A 23,708-nucleotide genomic window follows, 5' to 3' on the forward strand; every position below is an offset into this window, starting at 1 on the left:
AGTTTGGATGATTATAAAAACAAGTCGATTATTTGCCATTTCCTCGCAGCTAACTCCAACACTTCTCTGGGTTGCAAATCAAGCACATCTCGTATAAATCATTGCTAACTTAGCAACTTTGTCACTAGGGCTGCACAATATATTGAAAAATTATCGTCATCGCGATAACAGGACGTGCGATAGGCTATGCGCAAAGCACGTCAAAAAAGGCGATAAGTGTTTGGTTCAAACATTTCCATCCGTGTCATACATCAACTTTTTGTAAACCAGCTCTGTTTTTTACGCGGAAGTATTATTTGACCAATCAAATGTAGCCCTTCTGATATGCGGCCAATCAGATGGGTCCGTTCACGTAATACGCCCGCCCCCTACGTAGACCCTGTTGGAAAGCAACACCCGAACCGCGTTAGCGGCGCCGTTCCCTTGTTCGTCATGCTGGCTCAGAGCAAGGAACGCACTTTGTGCTGATGTTTCTGGAATCAGCGCTGCTTTCAAAATAAACAATAATGAACAAGAGTCTGCTTCTAGACCTGCAGGAAGAGAAAGAGCAGAAAAAATGGGACACACAACCAGGGTCCGAAATTAACACTCGCCACTCGCCAAATGCGAGCAAATTGCTCCATTTGGCGAGTAAATTTTTGAGCTCTACCTGCCACCTGGCGAGTAAAGGTTTGCACCAAATTAGTTATGTTTATCAGTCATCTTCCACAGATTTCTGATACTCCTCCCGCCTGCAAGCAACGTACACAAACGTACGCGAAACGTGAGCGCCGCGTCCAACGTCATTTCCACCTATCCCATTCATTCAGGTTATCAAGTTAGCGGTTAGCTTCGTGTTAAAACTAGCGGTGAAATGTGGCGGTTTTAAACTGGAGTCAGCCAGCCTTCCAAAGGAAAACTCGTCGAACTGGAAGAAAAACCACCAGGACCAGTGGCAACCAGAAGATTTTGTGAAAAGTGGCGAACCGGAGATGGCGGAGTTGTGAGACAATGGCTACATTTTGATGGCCACGTAGCGTTGCTGCCTTTCACAGACAACTGTCCCTCGGCATTCTTCAAATATCCAAAAAATGTCCGTACTTCCGACTTTGTCTTCTTTGAGGGATAATAAATGTCCCGAGTGCTGCCGTCTCCTCCTGCCATTATTTCAGCTTTAGCTTAAAGAAAGTTTTGGTCGTAAACAACAAAGTGAGCATGTGCCGCCGGCATACGGTTGCTGGTAAGGGTCATCGCGCCTACACCGCAGCCACGGTAATCCACCGAGATAATTATTTTTTTTAAACAAGACGGTTATTATTATTGTCAACTTTTTTACCGGGGTTTACCACTACACCGGTTACCGTGACAACCCTAGCCCTGACACACTTTCAGATGTTCTCATGGTGCAGCTGTGTTCTCCAGGGATCAAGGACTATGACCCAAATGAGGCTGTAATGCTTTGGCACAAAGACGGTGTCAGAAGCAGGAGGCCAGACTTCATGGACAGAGAAAACAAGGAGTCTGACTAGATTTCAATGAAAGAGTTCATAAAAACATCTCTAAAAATAAATAAATAAATAGTAAAAATGACAAAAGAGTTGTTTTTCTTATTAATTGAAGTTTTAATTATTTTGTCACTCTGTTTGGAATCAACATAATATAGAATTACATGCTTTAGGTAGATCTAAATCATGTAGAATTTTGGCCGGTAAAAAGTATGCTTGGCCGGTAGATTTTCATCATCTACCCGCCAACTTGGCCGGTGAGTAAAAAATTTTAATTTCGGACCCTGCACACAACAATACAACAGGAACAAGCTATCACTGTGTTAACCTGATGATGAAATATAAAATCAACATTGTTTAACTGAACAATCACACGATAATAAATCACAGTGCATTTAGTGGCAACGACAGCCTTAAGACATGTGTTGAACGTGCCCAAGCCCATACTTTTGAGAGCACCGTGTGAGCACCTGTGTGTGTACACGCGCTGGTTTATGTAAGGATTCTCTATAGGAGCGTCCAATAGAGTGTGAGGGACCACAGATCTGCCCCCCCAAAGATGTGTAGGAGATGGGGGCGGAGCTCCAAGTCCCAGAGATCCAGGCGCTGCCCCAGAACACAGGAACCCCAAGGAGACTGCAACCAGAAAGGCCCCCGCACCTCTCGAGAGGCACAGAGGATCGCCCCCGGGGGCCACAACCAGCAGCCGGCAGAGTCCTGGGAGATATCAGCGGCAAGCCCACAGGCCCGCCCGCAGCCTCCCACCCCCTAGCCGGCCGAGCCCGGGACCCAGCGACCCGGGACCCAGGGGCGACCACCCCCGCCGGGGACCCAGCAGAGCCCAGGGACCCAGACCCCACCAGGCAACCACCGGGATTGATCAGGCAGACACCAAAAACCTTAAACCCCCTGGCCCGGGACATACGAACACTCAGGCAGACCAAGGCACCACACCCCACACCAGGTGTGGCAGGGGGAGGGGAGACGAAGATCTATATCATCACAAGAAGTCCCAGGAGAAGAGAGGAGTCAAAGGCCCCACCTGACATATACAGTCATACACAAACACAGTCACACACTCCCTCCCTCATGCTCAAAGTATGCAGTGTTGATGTCATCTGGCGTGTGACGTCTGCTCTGCGTTCAAAGCAAACAAAAACTAATGCATGAATTCCATTACAACATAACATTTTTATTGCAATAATATGCAGCTGCACCTGCTACTGTATTAGCAGGTGTACCTGCTACTGTATTAGCAGCTGCACCTGCTACTGTATTAGCAGCTGCACCTGCTACTGTATTAGCAGCTGTACCTGCTACTGTATTAGCAGGTGCACCTGCTACTGTATTAGCAGCTGCACCTGCTACTGTATTAGCAGCTGCACCTGCTACTGTATTAGCAGCTGCACCTGCTACTGTATTAGCAGCTGTACCTGCTACTGTATTAGCAGCTGCACCTGCTACTGTATTAGCAGCTGTACCTGCTACTGTATTAGCAGCTGCACCTGCTACTGTATTAGCAGCTGTACCTGCTACTGTATTAGCAGCTGCACCTGCTACTGTATTAGCAGCTGCACCTGCTACTGTATTAGCAGCTGCACCTGCTACTGTATTAGCAGCTGTACCTGCTACTGTATTAGCAGCTGCACCTGCTACTGTATTAGCAGCTGTACCTGCTACTGTATTAGCAGCTGCGCCTGCTACTGTATTAGCGGCTGCACCCGCTACTGTATTAGCAGCTGCGCCTGCTACTGTATTAGCGGCTGCACCCGCTACTGTATTAGCGGCTGCACCCGCTACTGTATTAGCGGCTGCGCCTGCTACTGTATTAGCAGCTGCACCCGCTACTGTATTAGCAGCTGCACCCGCTACTGTATTAGCAGCTGCACCCGCTACTGTATTAGCAGCCGTACCCGCTACTGTATTAGCAGCTGCACCCGCTACTGTATTAGCAGCTGCACCCGCTACTGTATTAGCAGCTGCACCCGCTACTGTATTAGCAGCTGTACCTGCTACTGTATTAGCACCTGCTACTGTATTAGCAGCTGCACCCGCTACTGTATTAGCAGCTGCACCCGCTACTGTATTAGCAGCTGCACCCGCTACTGTATTAGCAGCTGTACCTGCTACTGTATTAGCACCTGCTACTGTATTAGCAGCTGCACCCGCTACTGTATTAGCAGCTGCACCCGCTACTGTATTAGCAGCTGCACCCGCTACTGTATTAGCAGCTGCACCTGTTACTGTATTAGCAGCTGTACCTGTTACTGTATTAGCAGCTGCACCCGCTACTGTATTAGCAGCTGTACCTGCTACTGTATTAGCACCTGCTACTGTATTAGCAGCTGCACCCGCTACTGTATTAGCAGCTGCACCCGCTACTGTATTAGCAGCTGCACCCGCTACTGTATTAGCAGCTGCACCCGCTACTGTATTAGCAGCTGCACCTGTTACTGTATTAGCAGCTGCACCCGCTACTGTATTAGCAGCTGCACCCGCTACTGTATTAGCAGCTGCACCTGCTACTGTATTAGCAGCTGTACCTGTTACTGTATTAGCAGCTGCACCCGCTACTGTATTAGCAGCTGTACCTGCTACTGTATTAGCACCTGCTACTGTATTAGCAGCTGCACCCGCTACTGTATTAGCAGCTGTACCTGCTACTGTATTAGCAGCTGTACCTGCTACTGTATTAGCAGCTGCACCTGTTACTGTATTAGCAGCTGCACCCGCTACTGTATTAGCAGCTGTACCTGCTACTGTATTAGCACCTGCTACTGTATTAGCAGCTGCACCCGCTACTGTATTAGCAGCTGTACCTGCTACTGTATTAGCAGCTGCACCTGTTACTGTATTAGCAGCTGCACCCGCTACTGTATTAGCAGCAACACAACAAACTGCATGCATGCAGTTTCTCAGTGACTTTAAAACATCACCTCCACCCTAAAACTTTTTCTGATGCTCCAAATACAGAAAAACATCCCTTACCAGGGTTTTTAGAATAAATAGTTTAAATGTTAAATAATAGTTAACATCACTTAAATGCAACAGCAAATTCTCTCATTGCTACTGAGCATTTTCTCCACTTATGTGGTTATGATATAAGGCTGTTGCTGTAACTGGGAAGTGAACTGTGCTGGGCCAAACTAGGAGAATATTACGATTTTCTGAGGGAAAGAGAAAAACAATTGTCTACCTTTCAGAAAAGGAACTGGCAAAAAAACTACATGGAAAATATGTGAAAACATTTGTTTTTAACCCCAAATTGAACAAGTTTACCTAGATCTTAAAAAGCAGCTCAGATGATGAAACTGCAACTATGATTCTGATAACAAGCTAACAAATTGAACTAGCTCCTCTAAGATAACCGGCTAGCAGAGCTTCTGACTGACAGTTTATGTGCAGCAGCAAATCAACTATCCTGATTAACAAGGTTATAAAAGCTCATAAATGAAAAATCACTTTGATGTGTGGGGGAGCTTTTCCAGGCCCTCTTTAGCAGGGTGGGACTGGGTGGAGAGTGCTGTAGCCTTTTAGCTGGAAGCTAACCGGAGCCTGGGGCTAACATCACCACCCGGTGGAGCACTAGCGACATGGAGGTGGGTTGGTTCACCGGCACGTGTCGGAGTCAGCCCGGTTATTATCAGCTGCTTAACGACACAGAGCGGACTCACGTTCACGTTTGAAAGCAGCGCTGAATCCAGAAACCTCAGCACAAGGTGCGTTCGTTGCTCTGAGCCAGCATGACGAACAAGGGAACGGCGCCACTAACCCCCAAATTCCACTACCTCCGCTCCGCTCCGGTCTGCCCCCGCCTTCCGCAGCCGCTCGCTTCCGAACTCAATTTTTACTGTACCCGCTCTACAACGGCTCCGCTCCGGTGCGGAGACCTGAGAGGGGCAAACAAGCATGCGCGGGATTTTCGAGATCTTGCGATACAGTCCGAGCAATAAACGCGGAAGTTAGATCCAAACACCCGTTGTGTGGGAGAAGCATCGGCATGAACTGTTTAATCTGCTCATCATTTGTGTGTAGAGATCAGCAGTGTTTGGATCAACAAAGTGTGACTACTTTGATAGTGGAAACTGTATTTATGGCTTACTTTTGTGCATTTAAACTTCAGCCGCCATTGATAGTTGTTAAAAGTTGTTAAACCTGTGCATATGAAACAAAAAACACCTTTTGTTTATTGATTTATTGTGAAAAACGGAAGTTGTGCTTGCTCCTTTTCCTGTTGGGCGGTTGTGATTCCTGTCCATTTACTGCGGAGGTGCTCCGGCGTCCGGCGAAAATAGGATCGATTCTATTTTTGCCGAACGCCGGAACAGAGGGCGGCGCACGGGACCGATTTTGCTCCAGCGTTCGTGTCGGAGCGGAGCGGAGGTAGTGGAATTTGGGGGTTACTCTGTTCGGGTCTTTGCTTTCCAAAAGGGTCTACATAGGGGGCGGGCGTATTACGTGAACGGACCCATCTGATTTGCCGCATATCAGAAGGACTACATTTGATTGGTCAAATAATACTTCCACATAAAAGAGCTGGTTTACAAAAAGCTGATGTATGACACGGATGGAAATGTTTGAACCAAACATTTATCGCCGTTTTTGACATGCTTTGCGATGGGCCTATCGCACGTCCTGTTATCACGACGACGATAATTTTTCGATATATTGTGCAGCCCTAACCCTTACCTTAAATCTAACAAAACACAGAACATAAAACCTAGTCATGTAGAATTAAGTGTAACAGCAAACTAATGTAAAATACTTTTAATATTTGTTTTGTTTGTTTTGGCAGGTGCCTTTTGGAAACTGAAGACTCCTGTTGAAACAACCAGAATGTTCTTGTTTTTTTAGCCTTTTTATTTTATTTATTTATTTTTTTAAAGCTTTTGGACCATTCGAGTGTGTTTAGAAAAAAGAAACATGCTGAATAAACTTTTGCATTTGACATGTAAAATGTCCTTTCATTAATGAATATTGTTGCCTAAATATTTAAATTCATTATTCTGATTTAAATTGCGTGGTCAGATCATATTTGGATCTGGAATGGAGCTGGGCCAGACTCAGGCCAGTTGTGGTCCACATTTCTTCTGAAACTTAGCCAGAGTAGGACTGGATGTCAACTTAAAAATCCACATTCAGCCCTGTGCTGGTCCAGTTTCGGCCCTGATTCGGAAAAATGAATCTGCGCAGCGCCGGTGTCGGTACAGGATCTGCTCGGGTGCAAGATTGGCTCGGGGTCCGTCGACTGCCGATGACGTCTAAGTAGTTGATTGGCTGAACATGAACCTCAAGGAATTACGTAATCACGTTACGTTGGTCCAGGCAAATCTTTCTATTGGAAAGATGGACAACTTTTACAAAGAAATCCATCATTACCTCTTTGAAAATACACTTTTAGCATAGAGCTGCATGTATAATAGGGCTGAACGATTAACTGCATGTGCAATTAAATTGCGATGTGACAAAAGGAGATTTTCTAATCTCAAAGGCTGCAATTTGGCAGCGAGTGGTTAGCGCAATGCTAATATACATGGAAAAACCCATAGGAATGCTAATGCTAATATCGCCGATTACATTATTGAAAATTATGAATTAGAAACGTGCCAAATGATTACATTTGGAGTCTAATAGAAAGTAAAACTACCATCAATCAAATAAGTACAGACAGGTATTTTAGTAAAGCCAGAAAACTTTGAACTCCAGAGTTTTGGCTAGCAGCTATGAGCGTAACTGAACTACTCATGGACAAGACGTCAAAAACTCTAAACACAAAATACTTAAATAAACGGGACACACTTCTTTCCTGCAAATACAATTTCACAGGTGTTGCTAATACCTATGATCCTTCAAGGGATGTGCTCAAAGAGGAGTTCAACATTATGAATACAATATAGTGTTTTATTTTACAAATACCATTATAAACACAAACTTACGTCTTAAGAAACATTATTTTAATAACGAAACTGCTAAATTCTTTCCAACAGTATAGATGTGTAGTGTATTTTGTCCGAGTCGGTTTGCCGTACTTTGACGTCATCGGCAGTCGAAGGACCCCGAGCCGATCTTGCACCCGAGCAGATCTTGTACCGACACCGGTATTGGCCCAACACTGGCCCGGGTTCGTTTTGCGAAACCGGGCCAAATGATTTTGCTATTTTGGGATAGTATCTGGAATAAAGTGTGAACTAGAAACGGGCCAGAAGGAGGCTGATGGGTTTGTTTATTACTGGTTCAGTTTGGGGGAGTTTGTTCTTGTTTGAGTGTTGGATCCCAACCCAGCACGTGGAGCTGTATTTGTGTTGTACTCACAGGCCTCTAAGGATGAGGGGGACTTGGAAAGACATCACGGCTTGTTTCTGCCTGATTACGAACAGAAATGGACTCTCCACCTGCTGCTGCAGCACATCCACAGACACACGAACCCCCTCCGTCTGAAAGGCGGAGAGAAGGGTCACCAACCCGAACTTAGCACCGGGGAACGGGACACCGCTTGTCTGCCGACTCACCTTGTTCCGGGAGATGGTGTGGTTGAACGCATAGATGGTCTGGTTGTCACTGGTAACCAAGTCATTATAGGTTATGTCAAACTCGGCCTCTTTCTGGACGATATGCTTTGTCTCCCCTGCCGCTGCGGCGCAGCAGATAGACCGGATCGCACACATCCAGAGCAGGAGCACAATTGCAGCTCGAAACCAACGATGTGCTTTATGGCGAGATTTCCTGCAGATCCGTAGCAACATCATGTTTGACGCCGTCTTGTCCACCTGAGAACGGATACCTGACCTTACTCTAGCCTGTAATGGCAACGCAAAACACAACTCCACCCCATTAAGCTAGCAGCTAACGCGACAGCTCCCCCGAATCAGCAAACAAAATAGCTGCTGGTAGGTTCGTGTCCGGAACAAAATGTCAGAGCTGCCGTCAAAAACACGGTTTAGAGGCGACAACACATCAAACGCGCTCATTTACAAACGCTAAAGAGAGCTAAGATTAGAACTGTTCACGGTTCTGGAGCCTCTGATCTGAAAACCGGAAGTTGTACAGCAAAACAAAACTCCTGTGTCAAGCCAGCCTCCAGTTTATTGTCGGTTCCCCGTCTATTCAAAGTATTACGGGAAGGGATGTGGAAACCGGATTTCAAAATAAAAGTAAACTTCGAGCGAATTATCAGATATTTTAAGAACATAACAAATAATGTAGGCTTGTTCACTATTTGCGCCCTGTCCATATCAAGGCCATCTTATTTTGGATTTCAAAGTCAAAGCCCTGTGAATTTTCATTTTTGAACTACTCTTTCAGTGACTTCAGAATGCTCTTAAAAGCAAAAGTCATATTTCTAAAGAGTAGTTGTATTTTGAATTAACATGTGAATCCAACAAAAACAAATTGAAATTTCCCATATTTGACCGACTCTTAACAATTTCAAAATGCTCTAAAATGGAAAATTGCAGTTTCCACAGGGTAATTCCACTTTAGATCAACAGTATATGCATATAAACAGTGTCAAAACTAAAATATCTAAAACTATTGCACTGTTACATAGAGCAAAAGGGTTACTTGATAATAATTCACTATATTTGTTATATAACTCACTGATCATACCATACATGAACTACTGCATTGAAATCTGGGGAACAACATATAAAACTTACACAAATTCCATTTACATCTTACAGAAAAAAGCAGTAAGAATAATCACAAGGAGCAACTACAGAGATCCGTCCAATCCATTATTTATTAAATTAAAAACACTAAAATGCTATGATCTGGTGGATTACAATATTTTAAAATGTATGTATAAAGCAAACAAAAGGAACGCACCTGCAGGTTTAATCAAAAGATTTACAAAAACACATAGTAAATATGATTTAAAGGGACATGAATTATTTAACATACCTGGACATCGGTTACTCGTAAAGGAACATTGTGTGTCCATATATGGAGTTAAAATATGGAACAAATTAAATACTGAAATCAAGAATGCAAAAACTGTATTGACTTTCAAAAAAGAGATAAAAATGAAATGATTTAACTTTTATAGATCTGTTACATAAATGTGTGAGGGGAGGGGGTGGGGGATGAAAGAAAAAATAAAAATTAAATTAAAAAAAGGGAAAAGGAAACAAGTCTCTGTATGCATATGTGTATATATGTATGTATATAGGTCTATAACTTGATGCTTCTTTCTGTGTAACTTGTTTTCTTTCTTTTTTTTCAATTCATGGGTTGAGGTTGTGTCGGCCAACCAGTCCAGAAACAATATTGTTCAAATTTTTTTAAGAATCATATGATTGTTTCATTTGTATTAATGTTATTTTAGTTAAAAGGGGCAGACAACATAAATTTTTCTTCTTTCTGTCCCCTTTTTCATTTTGGCTTGCAGCAATTTAGTTCTGTATTTTTATTTTAATGTCAATAAATGAAAATAAAAGAGAGAGAAAAAATAAAAATAAAACTGTAATCAATTCAGATTCATTTGTAACATTTCTGAAAAAGCGCCCTCACCTCATGCTGGGTACTCAGTTTTACCCTGCCACCTGAGCAGCTGTCAGCAATTATGAAAAGCAGGAGAAAATGTCGCCCGCACTGCTCATGAATCCCTCATTCTTCTTCAGCTCCAAGGGGTAAGCAATGTTATGTTTTATTAAACACCAAAAGAAGATGGTTATTTTTTTATGTGACGATTGCAGGGGTCCTTCAGGCGTACTCACGGGCACCCTAGCGTTTAGCATTTTAGCTGGTGGAGGTGAGGACAAATGAGCAGCTCCTTATTTCATTTCAAGTTGAACAGAGGGAGTGCAGACGGCAGCCAATGGGAGTGGATGTGAGAGACGGGATATCACATCTCCACTTTATACTCTCAAAACCCAGTTTTAAATACAGACAACTCGGCTCCTGTGCAGGAGTGTGTGTGTGTGTGTGTGTGTGTTTAATTGAGTGAATCGTGAAGCTTAAAACAGTTTAAATAAAACACTACAGATGGATGAAAAATAATTTATGTGTTTATCCATCCATTTTCTGAACCTGCTTTGTCCACGCAGGGTCGCGGGGGGGCTGGTGCCTATCTCCAGCGGTCAATGGGCAATCAGGCGGGGTACACCCTGGACAGAGCCAGTCCATCGCAGGGCAACACAGAGACACACAGGACAAACAATCATGCACACACACCTAGGGACAATTTAGACAGACCAATCAACCTAACAGTCATGTTTTTGGACTGTGGGAGGAAGCCGGAGAACCCGGAGAGAACCCACGCATGCACAGAGAGAACATGCAAACTCCATGCAGAAAGATCCCATGCCGGGAATCGAAACCTGGACCTTCTTACTGCAAGGCAACAACTCTAACCACTGCACAGCCCATTTATGTGTTTATATTTTGCATAATTGGGTTTAAACAGTGTTAAATCAATAGAAGACGTTGGATGATTGCTAAATAATAGATTCTGATAATGATCATTAAATTACACTACTATTAAAATGAGTGATGTGCTAACCTGTATTAGCTTTTAATGTGTTAAAATGTTTAGAAATGAAGAACTAAATAAAAACAGATAAGCATGATGGCTGAATTAAAACTCTTATTTTTTAGAGTAAATTTTTGTCTAACTTAATAATTAACTTTCTTCTCTTTTGTTTCTGTAGCTGATTAACTGAATAAAATCCACTTTAGCTTTAATGTTTATTCTCCTGCTGTCCTCTAGGGTGCGCTGTTGAGTTGTGATTTCCCCCTGAATTAATTTCCTCTAAAAACTAGTGCATTCTAGATCATTCAGACCTTCCTCCACTTGGAAAACATTTTGCAAACTGATAATCAAGTCACTGATTGGCTGTTTTATCTCAACTCAAAGCAAGTAAATCACAGAATGATGTGAATCGATGCCTTCTACAGCAGAGAGCAGCTTCAAAGTGAGGCTTGGAGCTGATAATCCATAACGATGCCTCTCCTAGTGGCATAAACCATCACTGTGATTGCTGTCTTCATTTGTCAGTTCCAAATCAAGCGTTGGTTGAGTACAGGTTTCCTCCAGCTTAAACTTGGCAAAACAGAGACTCTTAATCATCGCTCTTGGGACTAAACTCCAAGTAATCAAAGACCGCCTGGGTACACTGACCTCTTAAGCTCGACTGACTGTCCACAACCTTGGTGCGTTTGACTCTGATATGTCTCTGGCACAACTCACTAATCAGTCAACAACTGTCTCTTCCAATTAAGAAATATTTCAAAACTTTCGCCACAGTAGCTCAGAAAGTAGAGCGGGTTGTCGAACATTTGGAAAGTTGCAGGCTCGAGCCCAACTCCTGGAGGAGAAGTCTGCTGTTGTGTCCTTGGGCAAGACACTTCAGCCCCCCTTCCTGCTGGAGGTGGTCGGAAGGGCCGGTGGCACCTGTGCTCGTCAGCCTCACCTCTGTCAGTGAACCCCAGGGCAGCTGTAGCTACACTGTAGCTCATCACCACCTGGGAGTGAATGTGTGTGATTGGATGAATGATACACTGTTAAGTAAAGCGCTTTGGAGTCCTCTGACTTTGAAAGGCGCTATGCAAGTGCAGGTCATTTATCGTTTTTAAGAAAGAGCTAGAGATAGATGATAAATGTGCCACACTTGTAAAATGCCTTTCAGAGTCAGGGGACTCTACAGCGTATCATTCATCCATTCACACACACATTCACACGCTGATGGGGATGAGCTTCACTGTAGCCACAACTGCTCTGGGGCGCACTGACAGAGATGATAATACATGTTTTCATCTGTTCTAGAAAAGGCTACTGTAATAGCATGTTCACGTCTAAGCTAGAAGTAAGTAAGTAATGTTAATTAGCACCTTTTACAGAAAGAATCACAAAGTGCTTCACACCACAAAATAATAACAGACAATCAGCATAAGGAAAGCTTTCAATTCAATTCAAGTTTATTTATAAAGCTCCAAATCACGACAAGAGTCGTCTCAAGGACCTTCACACAGTAAACATTCTAATCCAGGTCAGTTCATTTAGCCAATCAGTAAAAAATTTCCTATATAAGGAACCCAGCAGGTTGCATCGAGTCACTGACTAGTGTCAGAGTCTTTACAGCAATCCTCATACTAAGCAAGCATGCAGCGACAGTGGAGAGGAAAACTCCCTTTTAACAGGAAGAAACCTCCAGAGAATCCTGGCTCAGTATAAGCAGCCATCCTCCACGACTCACTGGGGATGGAGAACACCTTTGGAAGGTAAAACGGATCATCATAAAACCCGACGTAGGAGCAATAAAACATACCTATAAAGCGTAAGAAAATTAAAATCAAGCTATAAATAAATTCAAATAAATAATAACAACAGCCAAATAAAATCAATAAAAGTCCTAAAGAGATGTGTTTACAGCTGCTTTTTAAAAGACTCAGTAGTAGTTAGAGCTCGCAGGGTCACTGGTAAAGCGTTCCACAGTGAGGGGGCCACTGTCTGAAAGGCCCGGTCACCTCTGGTCCTAAATTTAGTTTGAGGCACTGTCAGGAGCAGTCGGCAATATAATCGAGTGCCTGACCATGTAATGCTCTGTAAGGACCAAGATTTTGTACTGAATCCTAAAGAAGACAGGGAGCCAGTGTAAAGTTGCTAAAACAGGGGTGATGTGAGCTCTTCTGTTGGTGCATCTTAAAAGTCTGGCTGCTGACCTTTGGACCACCAGGAGACGTTGAAGACCCTTCTTGCTACAGCATGTGTAGGGTTAAATATTGTTGCTTTAAATCTTAATATACAGTCAGGTCCATAAATATTGGGACATCGACACAATACTAACATTTTTGGCTCTATACACCACCACAATGGTGGTCAAATGAAACGAACAAGATGTGCTTTAACTGCAGACTGTCAGCTTTTATTTGAGGTATTTACATCCAAATCAGGTGAACGGTGTAGGAATTAAACAGTTTGCATATGTGCCTCCCACTTGTTAAGGGACCAAAAGTAATGGGACAATTGGCATCTCAGCTGTTCCATGGCCAGGTGTGTGTTATTCCCTCATTATCCCAATTACAATGAGCAGATAAAAGGTCCAGAGTTCATTTCAAGTGTGCTACATGCATTTGGAATCTGTTGCTGTCAACTGTCAAGATGAGATCCAAAGATCTGTCACTATCAGTGAAGCAAGCCATCATTAGGCTGAAAAAACAAAAGAAACCTATCAGAGAGATGGCAAAAACATTAGGCGTGGCCAAAACAACAGTTTGGAACATTCTCAAAAAGAAGGAATGCACCTGTGAGCTCAGCAACACCAAAAGACCCGGAAGACCACGGAAAACAACTGTGGTGGATGACCGAAGAATCCTTTCCCTGGTGAAGAAAACACCTTCACAACAGTTGGCCAGATCAAGAACACTCTCCAGGAGGTAGGTGTATCTGTGTCAAAGTCAGCAATCAAGAGAAGACTCCACCATTGTGATTACAGAGGGTTCACCACAAGATGTAAACCATTGGTGAGCCCCAAAAACAGGAAGGCCAGATTAGAGTTTGCCAAACAACATCTAAAAAAGCCTTCACAGTTCTGGAACAACATCCACGGACAGATGAGAGCAAGATCCACTGGTACCAGAGTGATGGGAAGAGAAGAGTACGGAGACGGAAAGGAACTGCTCATGATCCTAAGCATACCACCTCATCAGTGAAGCATGGCGTTGGAAGTGTCATGGCGTGGGCATGTATGGCTGCCAGTGGAACTGGTTCTCTTGTATGTATTGATGATGTGACTGCTGACAAAAGCAGCACGATGAGTTCTGAAGTGTTTCTGGCAACATTATCTGCTCATATTCAGCCAAATGCCTCAGAACTCATTGGACGGCGCTTCCCAGTGCAGATGGACAATGACCCAAAGCATACTGCAAACGCAACCAAAGAGTTTTTGAAGGGAAAGAAGTGGACTGTTTTGCAATGGCCAAGTCAATCACCTGACCTGAATCTGACTGAGCATGCATTTCACTTGCTGAAGACGAAACTGAAGGGAAAATGCTCCAGGAACAAGCAGGAACTGAAGACTGTTGCAGCAGAGGCCTGGCAGAGCATCACCAGGGATGAAACCCAACGTCTGGTGATGTCTACGTGTTCCAGACTTCAGGCTGTAAATGACTGCAAAGGATTTGCAACCAAGTATTGAAATGTATACGTTTGATTTATGGTTCTTATTCTGTCCCGTTACTTTTGTTCCCTTAACAATTGGGAGGCACATATGCAAACTGTTGTAATTCCTACACCGATCACCTGATTTGGATGTAAATACCCTCAAATAAAAGCTGACAGTCTGCAGTTAAAGCACATCTTGTTGGTTACATTTCATATCCATTGTGGTGGTGTATAGAGCTCCGGACGTCACGTGACTCTCAGAGAGTAGACGCCATGTTGGCAGGCAACAAATGTTAACAAAATAAACGGGATCGGCTTGGATTTTACTTCGTCGGAGTTTACTTCACACTTTAAAACCAAAGAAATCGTTTTATATAGTCAGAAATGAAATAAACTAAACATCTCCGACCGTTACCGTGCCCCTGGGATACTTTTTAAAAATGCCAGAAGCTGTCGGAGCGGACTTCTTACCGGACCTGGCTGGGGAACGCCTTGGGATTTCCCCGGAGGAGCTGGCCCAAGTGGCTGGGGAGAGGGAAGTCTGGGCCTCTCGACGCTACTGCCCCCGCAACCCGACTCTAGATAAGCGGATGAAAATGGATGGATGGACAAATAACATAGATTTACACGTAAGTAGTTTAAATAGAGTGCTGTGCTGTTTGAATGTATAAACTGAACACCAAGAGAAATCACTAGTCTGATTTTTTTCCGTGAATAAAATAAAAATGTCAGGCAGGAGCGTTTCAGGATCTGTCTGAGATCTGTCTCGGTGAGACAGATAATAGCAATCCAAAGTGCTTTTTATGTGTGATCTGACAATTGATCAACCATTGCTTAAAAATGAAATACAGCTTAGCCGGTTAATTGCTGTGATCATAAAACACGTAAACGGCAGCACGCAGAACTCACGAGGCAACGTTTTACGTGACGTTTACTTGTTGCTATGAGTAATAAGACAGAAAAAGCCATGCCAAAATAAGTTTAGGAAGCCCACTAAGAATCGTAATAAAAGCATTTAAAATAAATACCATACACAGTTGAGGAAACGTTGGTTTAAGTACCTGATAGGAAGCGGTCGCTGCATAAGCGAAAACCTTTACTCTCAGGATCCCACAGCTTCATTTCAGCCCGGTCACTAGCGCGTTTTATTACAATGATCCAACGTTTGCGGCGCTCCGGATCTTGGGGAATCCTGTAGATGGCTCATTCCTTATGTCGTCCGCTTCTGTTGTGCATCCTGGGGCACAACAGGAATCTACCATATTTCCCGTTTGATTGAGTTTTGTGACAATAACAAATAGTCCAGCTGCGGGCTTCTGCCTGCCAATAAGGTGTCGTTTCGATTTGAACTGTTGCATGCCGGGAGAAGTGACGTCAACTCCCGGAGCTCTATAGAGCCAAAAATGTTAACATTGTGTTGATGTCCCAGTATTTATGGACCTGACTGTTTAATCTTTACTTATGAACAATAAGATGTGATACTCTATATAAATATACAATATCAACCTGCTTGGTCTTTGGATGTTTAATCAGAAGATTCTAGGATTCTTTGCTTTTTCAGTGATCATACACACTTCGTATTAATTCAGACAGTCAGGTTTATAAAAGATAAGAATTTATTTTCTAAACAATTAAAAACACGGCAACTAGGGAACTCTTTATGTGACGACTGAATCTAAGTGGATGGAATGTGATGTATTGTGATTGGATGATGTGTGTTTATCAGAACCTTGACTCTAGAAGGAAATGAGTTCTTGGTGTGAAAAGAATTTGGTCTGCATTAACTAGGAAGTTGATTCTTATCAAAGCCACGTCAGACGCAATTCACGCTGTGTCTACCTCACCCTTTTTGGAGACCCTCTTTGCGGATCCAGAGGTCAGGAAGGTCGGATGACCTCTGGGCACCGAGGTTTGGTAGATCAACCGCAGCACCAACGCTCCGGTCCAGAGATGTCACCCGAGTCACAACAGATAGATGGAATCGTTTGCATCTAGAAGGATTCTTAGGGAGTTGGAACTGTATCAGCTTTGTTCTGCAGGAACCGTTTGCTGTGTCAGCTTCAGCGTGTAGCGGGTTTTTGACAGCTTGTCAAAAGATGCTCTGGGTTAAAGAGGTTTTTGCTCCGGATGGCCGGTCCGTAGCTTTCTCTAGAACTGAATCACTCAGGAAGTGACCTTAGTTTTATTAAAGGTTTTACTAAACAAACCTCACAACACTCCTTTAGATAAAAGAGCTCTGATTTGTGGATAAGAAATTCATATGTGTCATGATGTTTAACTTAACCTTGTGTCAGGACGATATGCACATGTGTCTGAGTGTAGATCATGATTACCTTGTCATTTCAAACATTACTGATCATCATATATAAATCTTTCAATGTAATAATATTCATTTCAACTTCAGTAAATCAAGCACAGATTAATCAACCTTATTAACTTAAGCACAAATTAATCAAAACGTTATTATTATTCATCAACCATTATTGTTCATTCAACCATATGATTATTTAGTATTATAATGGTTCAGTCCTTAATTCTGTGCAGGACGGCCTAGATAAGCAGACAGGCTTGGCAGAGAAGGACCTTGAGAAGGGAACATGATGTCGACAATCTGAGTGTAAACACGCAGTGTCGAACCTTTTCCTGCAGCTTGGAAGATTAAGAGACGCACAGAGGCAGATTCATGTCTGTAGATGACCGGTGGCATGTAGGTCACTATGTAGGTGAAAACTGACCATTCCTGGATTTTACACATGTAAAAATGCTGTTTGAGCAAGAAGAGATAATAGCAGGAATTATCGTCTCTTGCTCCTTTATAGAAAGCATAGTCCTGAACTTATAAATATTTCGCAGTTGTGACATTTTGGACTAACAGATTAGTGTGTTGTGTCAGAGACATATCGGCGTTAAAAGTAATCCTTATTTTGCAGACATTCAATCAAGCTGAAGATGCTAATGTACCCAGGTGATCTTTTTTTGGTTGGCACTTATTTGCAGGAGCGATAACTAAAGTCTCAGTCTTGCCAGTGTTGAGCTGGAGAAAGTTTGCACTCAGCCAACTGATTTGGAACATACAGTCCATTAGTGGACAATAGATTCAATTCATTCCTCATAGAAGGAGCAGTAGAACTGAATTTCATCTGCATACAGGTGATATGATATATTGCTGAAATTGATTAACTGTCCTTATGGTAAAATGTATGATAAAAATAAGAGAGGTCCCAAAACTGAGCCCTGTGGTACTCCACATGTAATATCAACTGCCTCATATAATATATGGTCCGCAAGTAGGATCTTCAACGTCTCCAGGTAGTGCAGAGCTTTGCTGTCAGGCTTTTAACATGCACCAGTAAAAAAGCTCACGTCACCCCGTTTTAGGGACACGACATTAGCTCCTGGTTCTCTATAGGACCCTGTTAAAATCTTGGTCCTTGTTACGTCCCCGACAGGAGGTGTTAAAATGTGAAGGAGGGGGTAACATAAGAAACATGATAGTGGGTTTAAAATGGGTTTAATTGTGATAAAAGGTTCTAAAAACAAGTGCAAACAGATGGCGAGCAATAATGCCAAACCAAAACAAAACTCTCATAAAGGTTAACATTAAAAGATCAATCACCAACATTTAAAAACACCTGGTTAAAACTTATGTTAAAAGTTCTACCAGACAGAAGGTGTTTTAAAAAACCAGAGTCAATAAAATTGTCACCAAGTTAACCTGTAAAACGATTCCTCTGGATCACTCGGAGCTTTACCCTTTAAACGCTCAAGAGTTAAAACTACCACAGTTAAAACCTATCAAAAGAAAGGGGTTGAAACCAAAATCTGGGACCTGGCGGACAGCAGAACCCCTGCACTGCTGCCTCCCAGACTGCTGAAGGCACAGCCGTTTTATCCCAGGTGTGGGTCGCCAGAGGGGTTCAGGTCAGCTGTGCTCCTCAGCAGCTTTGAAGAGAGGAGGAGGAGGGGCGGTGTCGGGCTGATCACCGGGGCTGGGGATCCTGGCTCCTGCATCCAAGTGGCCAGGCTGGTGCCCATAACAGTCCTTATATTTAGAGTGTTACACGGTCAGGCTGCCAGTTTTATCTCTGAACTATTGATTGTCTACAACCCAGGATACTCTCTCAGGTCCTCAGGCCTATGGCTACCGGTAATTCCCCGAACTAGGTTTAGGACCAGAGGCCTTTCAGGCAGAGGGCCCCACACTGTGCAACCCTGTACCCCAGACCCCTTCTGAGAAGTGTTTTAAATAGCAGCTGAAAACAATTCTGTTCATTCTTTGTTTTACGCTTTTATGTTTTCTAGGTTTGTGTCAATATTGATTTTATCTCTATGGTATCTGTATGGCTGTTGTTTTATCACGTTGCTGTTGTGACACACTTTCTGATTCGTTATGAGCAACGTGCTACGTATATAAATAAACATTACTCATTGTCACGGCTGCCAGCCTGGAGAGTGCAAAGCAGGTGCCAGGATCACCCAGCCCTAGTGATCAGCCTGACACCGGCCCTCCTCCTCCTCTCTCCCAGGCTGCTGAGGAGCACAGCTGAGCTGAATCCTGCTGATTACCAACACCTGTATAAAAAGGCTGAGCCTTCAGCGGTCTGGGAGGCAGCAGTGCAGGGGTTCTGCTGTCCTCCCGATCCTCCCCATCCTCCCCATCCTCCCGATACTCCTGATCCTCCCGTCCTCCCGATCCTCCCCGTCCTCCCCATCCTCCCGATCCTCCCGATCCTCCCGTCCTCCCCGTCCTCCCCATCCTCCCTGTCCTCCCCGTCCTCCCCATACTCCCGATACTCCCGATCCTCCCGTCCTCCCCATCCTCCCGATCCTCCCGTCCTCCCCGTCCTCCCCATCCTCCCGTCCTCCCCGTCCTCCCCATCCTCCCTGTCCTCCCCGTCCTCCCCATCCTCCCGATACTCCCGATCCTCCCGTCCTCCCCATCCTCCCCATCCTCCCCATCCTCCCGATCCTCCCGATCCTCCCGTCCTCCCCTTCCTCCCGATCCTCCCGTCCTCCCCGTCCTCCCCATCCTCCCGTCCTCCCGATCCTCCCCATCCTCCCCATCCTCCCGATACTCCCGATCCTCCCGTCCTCCCCGTCCTCCCCATCCTCCCGATCCTCCCGATCCTCCCGTCCTCCCCATCCTCCCGATCCTCCCGTCCTCCCCATCCTCCCTGTCCTCCCCATCCTCCCCATCCTCCCGATCCTCCCCATCCTCCCCGTCCTCCCCATCCTCCCGATCCTCCCGTCCTCCCCATCCTCCCGTCCTCCCCATCCTCCCCGTCCTCCCCATCCTCCCGTCCTCCCGATCCTCCCCATCCTCCCCATCCTCCCGATACTCCCGATCCTCCCGTCCTCCCCGTCCTCCCCATCCTCCCGATCCTCCCGATCCTCCCGTCCTCCCCATCCTCCCGATCCTCCCGTCCTCCCCATCCTCCCTGTCCTCCCCATCCTCCCGTCCTCCCCATCCTCCCGATCCTCCCGTCCTCCCCATCCTCCCCATCCTCCCGATCCTCCCGATCCTCCCGATCCTCCCGATCCTCCCGTCCTCCCCATCCTCCCGATCCTCCCGATACTCCCGATCCTCCCCATCCTCCCGATCCTCCGATCCTCCCAATCCTCCCGTCCTCCCCGTCCTCCCCATCCTCCCCGTCCTCCCCGTCCTCCCCATCCTCCCGATACTCCCGATCCTCCCGTCCTCCCCGTCCTCCCCGTCCTCCCTGTCCTCCCCATCCTCCCCATCCTCCCGATACTCCCGATCCTCCCGATCCTCCCCGTCCTCCCCATCCTCCCGATCCTCCCGATCCTCCCCATCCTCCCCATCCTCCCGATACTCCCGATCCTCCCCATCCTCCCCATCCTCCCCATCCTCCCGATCCTCCCGATCCTCCCCATCCTCCCCGTCCTCCCCATCCTCCCGATCCTCCCGATCCTCCCCATCCTCCCCATCCTCCCGATACTCCCGATCCTCCCCGTCCTCCCCGTCCTCCCCATCCTCCCCATCCTCCCGATCCTCCCGTCCTCCCCATCCTCCCGATCCTCCCGTCCTCCCCGTCCTCCCCATCCTCCCCATCCTCCCGATCCTCCCCATCCTCCCGATCCTCCCCATCCTCCCGATACTCCCGTCCTCCCATCCTCCCGATCCTCCCGTCCTCCCCATCCTCCCCATCCTCCCGATCCTCCCGATCCTCCCGTCCTCCCCGTCCTCCCCGTCCTCCCGATCCTCCCCATCCTCCCCATCGTCCCGATCCTCCCGTCCTCCCCGTCCTCCCCATCCTCCCGATCCTCCCGATCCTCCCCGTCCTCCCGATCCTCCCGTCCTCCCCGTCCTTCCCGTCCTCCCCGTCCTCCCGATCCTCCCGTCCTCCCCATCCTCCCGATCCTCCCCGTCCTCCCCGTCCTCCCGTCCTCCCCATCCTCCCGTCCTCTCCGTCCTCCCGATCCTCCCCATCCTCCCCATCCTCCCGATCCTCCCGTCCTCCCCGTCCTCCCCATCCTCCCGATCCTCCCGTCCTCCCCGTCCTTCCCGACCTCCCCGTCCTCCCGATCCTCCCGATCCTCCCCATCCTCCCGATCCTCCCGATCCTCCCCATCCTCCCGATCCTCCCGATCCTCCCCGTCCTCCCCGTCCTCCCGATCCTCCCGATCCTCCCGTCCTCCCCATCCTCCCGTCCTCCCCGTCCTCCCGATCCTCCCCATCCTCCCCATCCTCCCCGTCCTCCCCGTCCTCCCCATCCTCCCCATCCTCCCGATCCTCCCGTCCTCCCCATCCTCCCGTCCTCCCCGTCCTCCCGATCCTCCCCATCCTCCCGATCCTCCCGATCCTCCCGTCCTCCCCATCCTCCCGATCCTCCCCATCCTCCCGATCCTCCCGTCCTTCCGATCCTCCCGTCCTCCCCATCCTCCCGATCCTCCCCATCCTCCCCGTCCTCCCCATCCTCCCCATCCTCCCGATCCTCCCCGTCCTTCCCGTCCTCCCCGTCCTCCCGATCCTCCCGATCCTCCCCATCCTCCCGATCCTCCCGATCCTCCCCGTCCTCCCCGTCCTCCCGATCCTCCCGATCCTCCCGTCCTCCCCATCCTCCCGTCCTCCCCGTCCTCCCGATCCTCCCCATCCTCCCCGTCCTCCCCATCCTCCCCATCCTCCCGATCCTCCCGATCCTCCCCATCCTCCCCGTCCTCCCCGTCCTCCCCATCCTCCCGATCCTCCCCATCCTCCCCGTCCTCCCCGTCCTCCCCATCCTCCCCATCCTCCCCGTCCTCCCGTCCTCCCGTCCTTGTTTGGTTTCAACCCCTTTCGTTCGGATGAGTTTTAACTGTGGTAGTTTTTACTCTGAGTGATCCAGTGGGATCTTTTGTATGTTCGTTTTTTAAAGGTTAACTTGGTTTGGTGCAATCTGACTGACTTTGGTTTTAAACACCTTTGTTGTGGTAAAGCTTTTAATATAAGTTTTTACCAGGTGTTTTTATAGGTGATAATTTGTGATGATAACCTTTTACAGAGTTCTGCTTGTTTTTGGCATTTTCTTTATAATGCGCCATCTGTTTGCTAGTTTTTAGACCCTTTTGTTACAAATAAAACCATTTTAAACTCCATCATCATCTTTCTTATGTTACCCCCCTCCTTCGCTTTTTACCAACACCTGTCGGGGACGTAACACTCATCGTTTATCATTTATCTATATAAATAAACTGAATGAAATTTAATTGATGTGTGTTACATAATGGTAATGGTGGTCGGACTGAGGATTAATGCACTGCTCCTCACACACACACACACACACACACACACCAGCAAGGTGCAAATTGGAGGGTCTGCACAAAAGAGAAAACCGTAAGGATCAGATTTCACTCTTCACCTGGAAAGTACTCTGATATACAAAGCCACCTCCAGATGCCCTCATTGGCTCTTGGGAAGCATCGGTTCACATCGCATCACTTCCCTCCCCAGCTCGGACGAAGACAAAGGTTGGAGTATGGAGCCTCTGCAATGCAGCAGCAAACATGTGACTGTGTTTCTGGAACAGGGACTTCAGGTCATTAAAACTAGATTTTGATGAGTTGATTTGGATTACAGTCAGAGCTTTAATTACATGTAGTGAGTTTCATCACACTCAACACTCGAGTGACGGCACTCAGCCTGTGGGGTTACCCTTGAAAAGTGCACAGTTCTTCATCACTAGATAGGGTTTTGATAACAAACTCGACACAGATTAATGGGACAAAAGAACAGAGGGACAGGTGAACAGAGGGACAAAGAGACAGATTGACAGAGGGACAAATGGACAGAAGCACAGTAGATCAACTGGACAGGACAAATGGACAGAAGGACACAAGGACAGAGAGGAGGAAAGAAGGTGAGCATTTCCACCTCTCCGTCTGCTCCAAGGACAGATGAACGGACACCCCTTAGCCCAGGCAGAGAGGAATAGTGGAATTCATGGGTACCACCCTTCTACCCCCCTCCCCTCCCTTCCCCCCACCCCTTTATCATTTTCTCCAATTCCTTTATTATCATATTTTTAAGTCGCATCATTTCACATGCATTCATACACTTCCAATATCTTTATGTATGAGTCTGTCTCCCACCCTCCTCCTCACCTCCTGTTGACATTTTCTTCACCTCTCTCTCTCTCTCTCTCTCTCTCTCTCTCTCTCTCTCTCTCTCTCTCTCTCTCTCTCTCTCTCTCTCTCTCTCTCTCTCTCCCTGTCCCTCCCTTTCTTTACTGCTCCCTTCTTCCCTGTCTCCTCTCTCTTTCCCTCCCTCCATCCCATTACTGTAACCCATCACTCTTCCATCAGCCAACATGCAAACAGGCCTCCTGGTTACCATGGCAACCACCTCCGGCCTGGCAGTGTGCAGCCCTTTTCCAATTGGCTGGCAGGACCCAGGCAGTCTCAGTCTGTCTGGGAGATGTGGTAATTGGATGGGAAGAGACACACACACACACACACACACACACACACACACACACACACACGCACACGCACACGCACACGCGCACGCACACACACACACACACACAGAAATAAAGTATAGTCTCACAAAAACACTTTTTTAAACATCCTTGTTCATTCTGTAAGCCTAAATAAACGTACATTAATGTATTCTGCTGGGTATTAAA

General features: G+C 46.3%; 2 protein-coding genes across 2 annotated transcripts in view; both read right to left on the bottom strand.

Annotated features, from left to right (window-relative positions):
- Positions 1-8,442, bottom strand: part of sidt2 (SID1 transmembrane family, member 2) — a 60,642-nt gene extending 52,200 nt beyond the window's left edge. The window contains exons 1-2 of the mRNA XM_015976893.3: positions 7,994-8,442; positions 7,797-7,918 (exon numbers count right to left, since the gene is read on the bottom strand). Of these exons, the coding sequence (XP_015832379.3) occupies positions 7,797-7,918; positions 7,994-8,230 (359 nt within the window). The 5' untranslated portion in view covers positions 8,231-8,442. The remainder of the gene's footprint in view (positions 1-7,796; positions 7,919-7,993) is intronic.
- LOC139062559 (putative per-hexamer repeat protein 5) lies at positions 2,661-4,477 on the bottom strand. The gene is made up of 2 exons (XM_070543773.1): positions 3,254-4,477; positions 2,661-3,061 (listed from the first exon to the last, which is right to left on the bottom strand). Exons 1-2 carry the CDS (start codon positions 4,389-4,391, stop codon positions 2,661-2,663), a joined length of 1,539 nt encoding a protein of 512 aa, XP_070399874.1. The 5' UTR covers positions 4,392-4,477.
- Positions 8,443-23,708: the final 15,266 nt, after the last annotated feature.

This window comes from Nothobranchius furzeri, chromosome 13 (genome assembly GCF_043380555.1).
Source record: "Nothobranchius furzeri strain GRZ-AD chromosome 13, NfurGRZ-RIMD1, whole genome shotgun sequence".
In the NCBI taxonomy this organism is placed as follows: domain Eukaryota; kingdom Metazoa; phylum Chordata; class Actinopteri; order Cyprinodontiformes; family Nothobranchiidae; genus Nothobranchius; species Nothobranchius furzeri.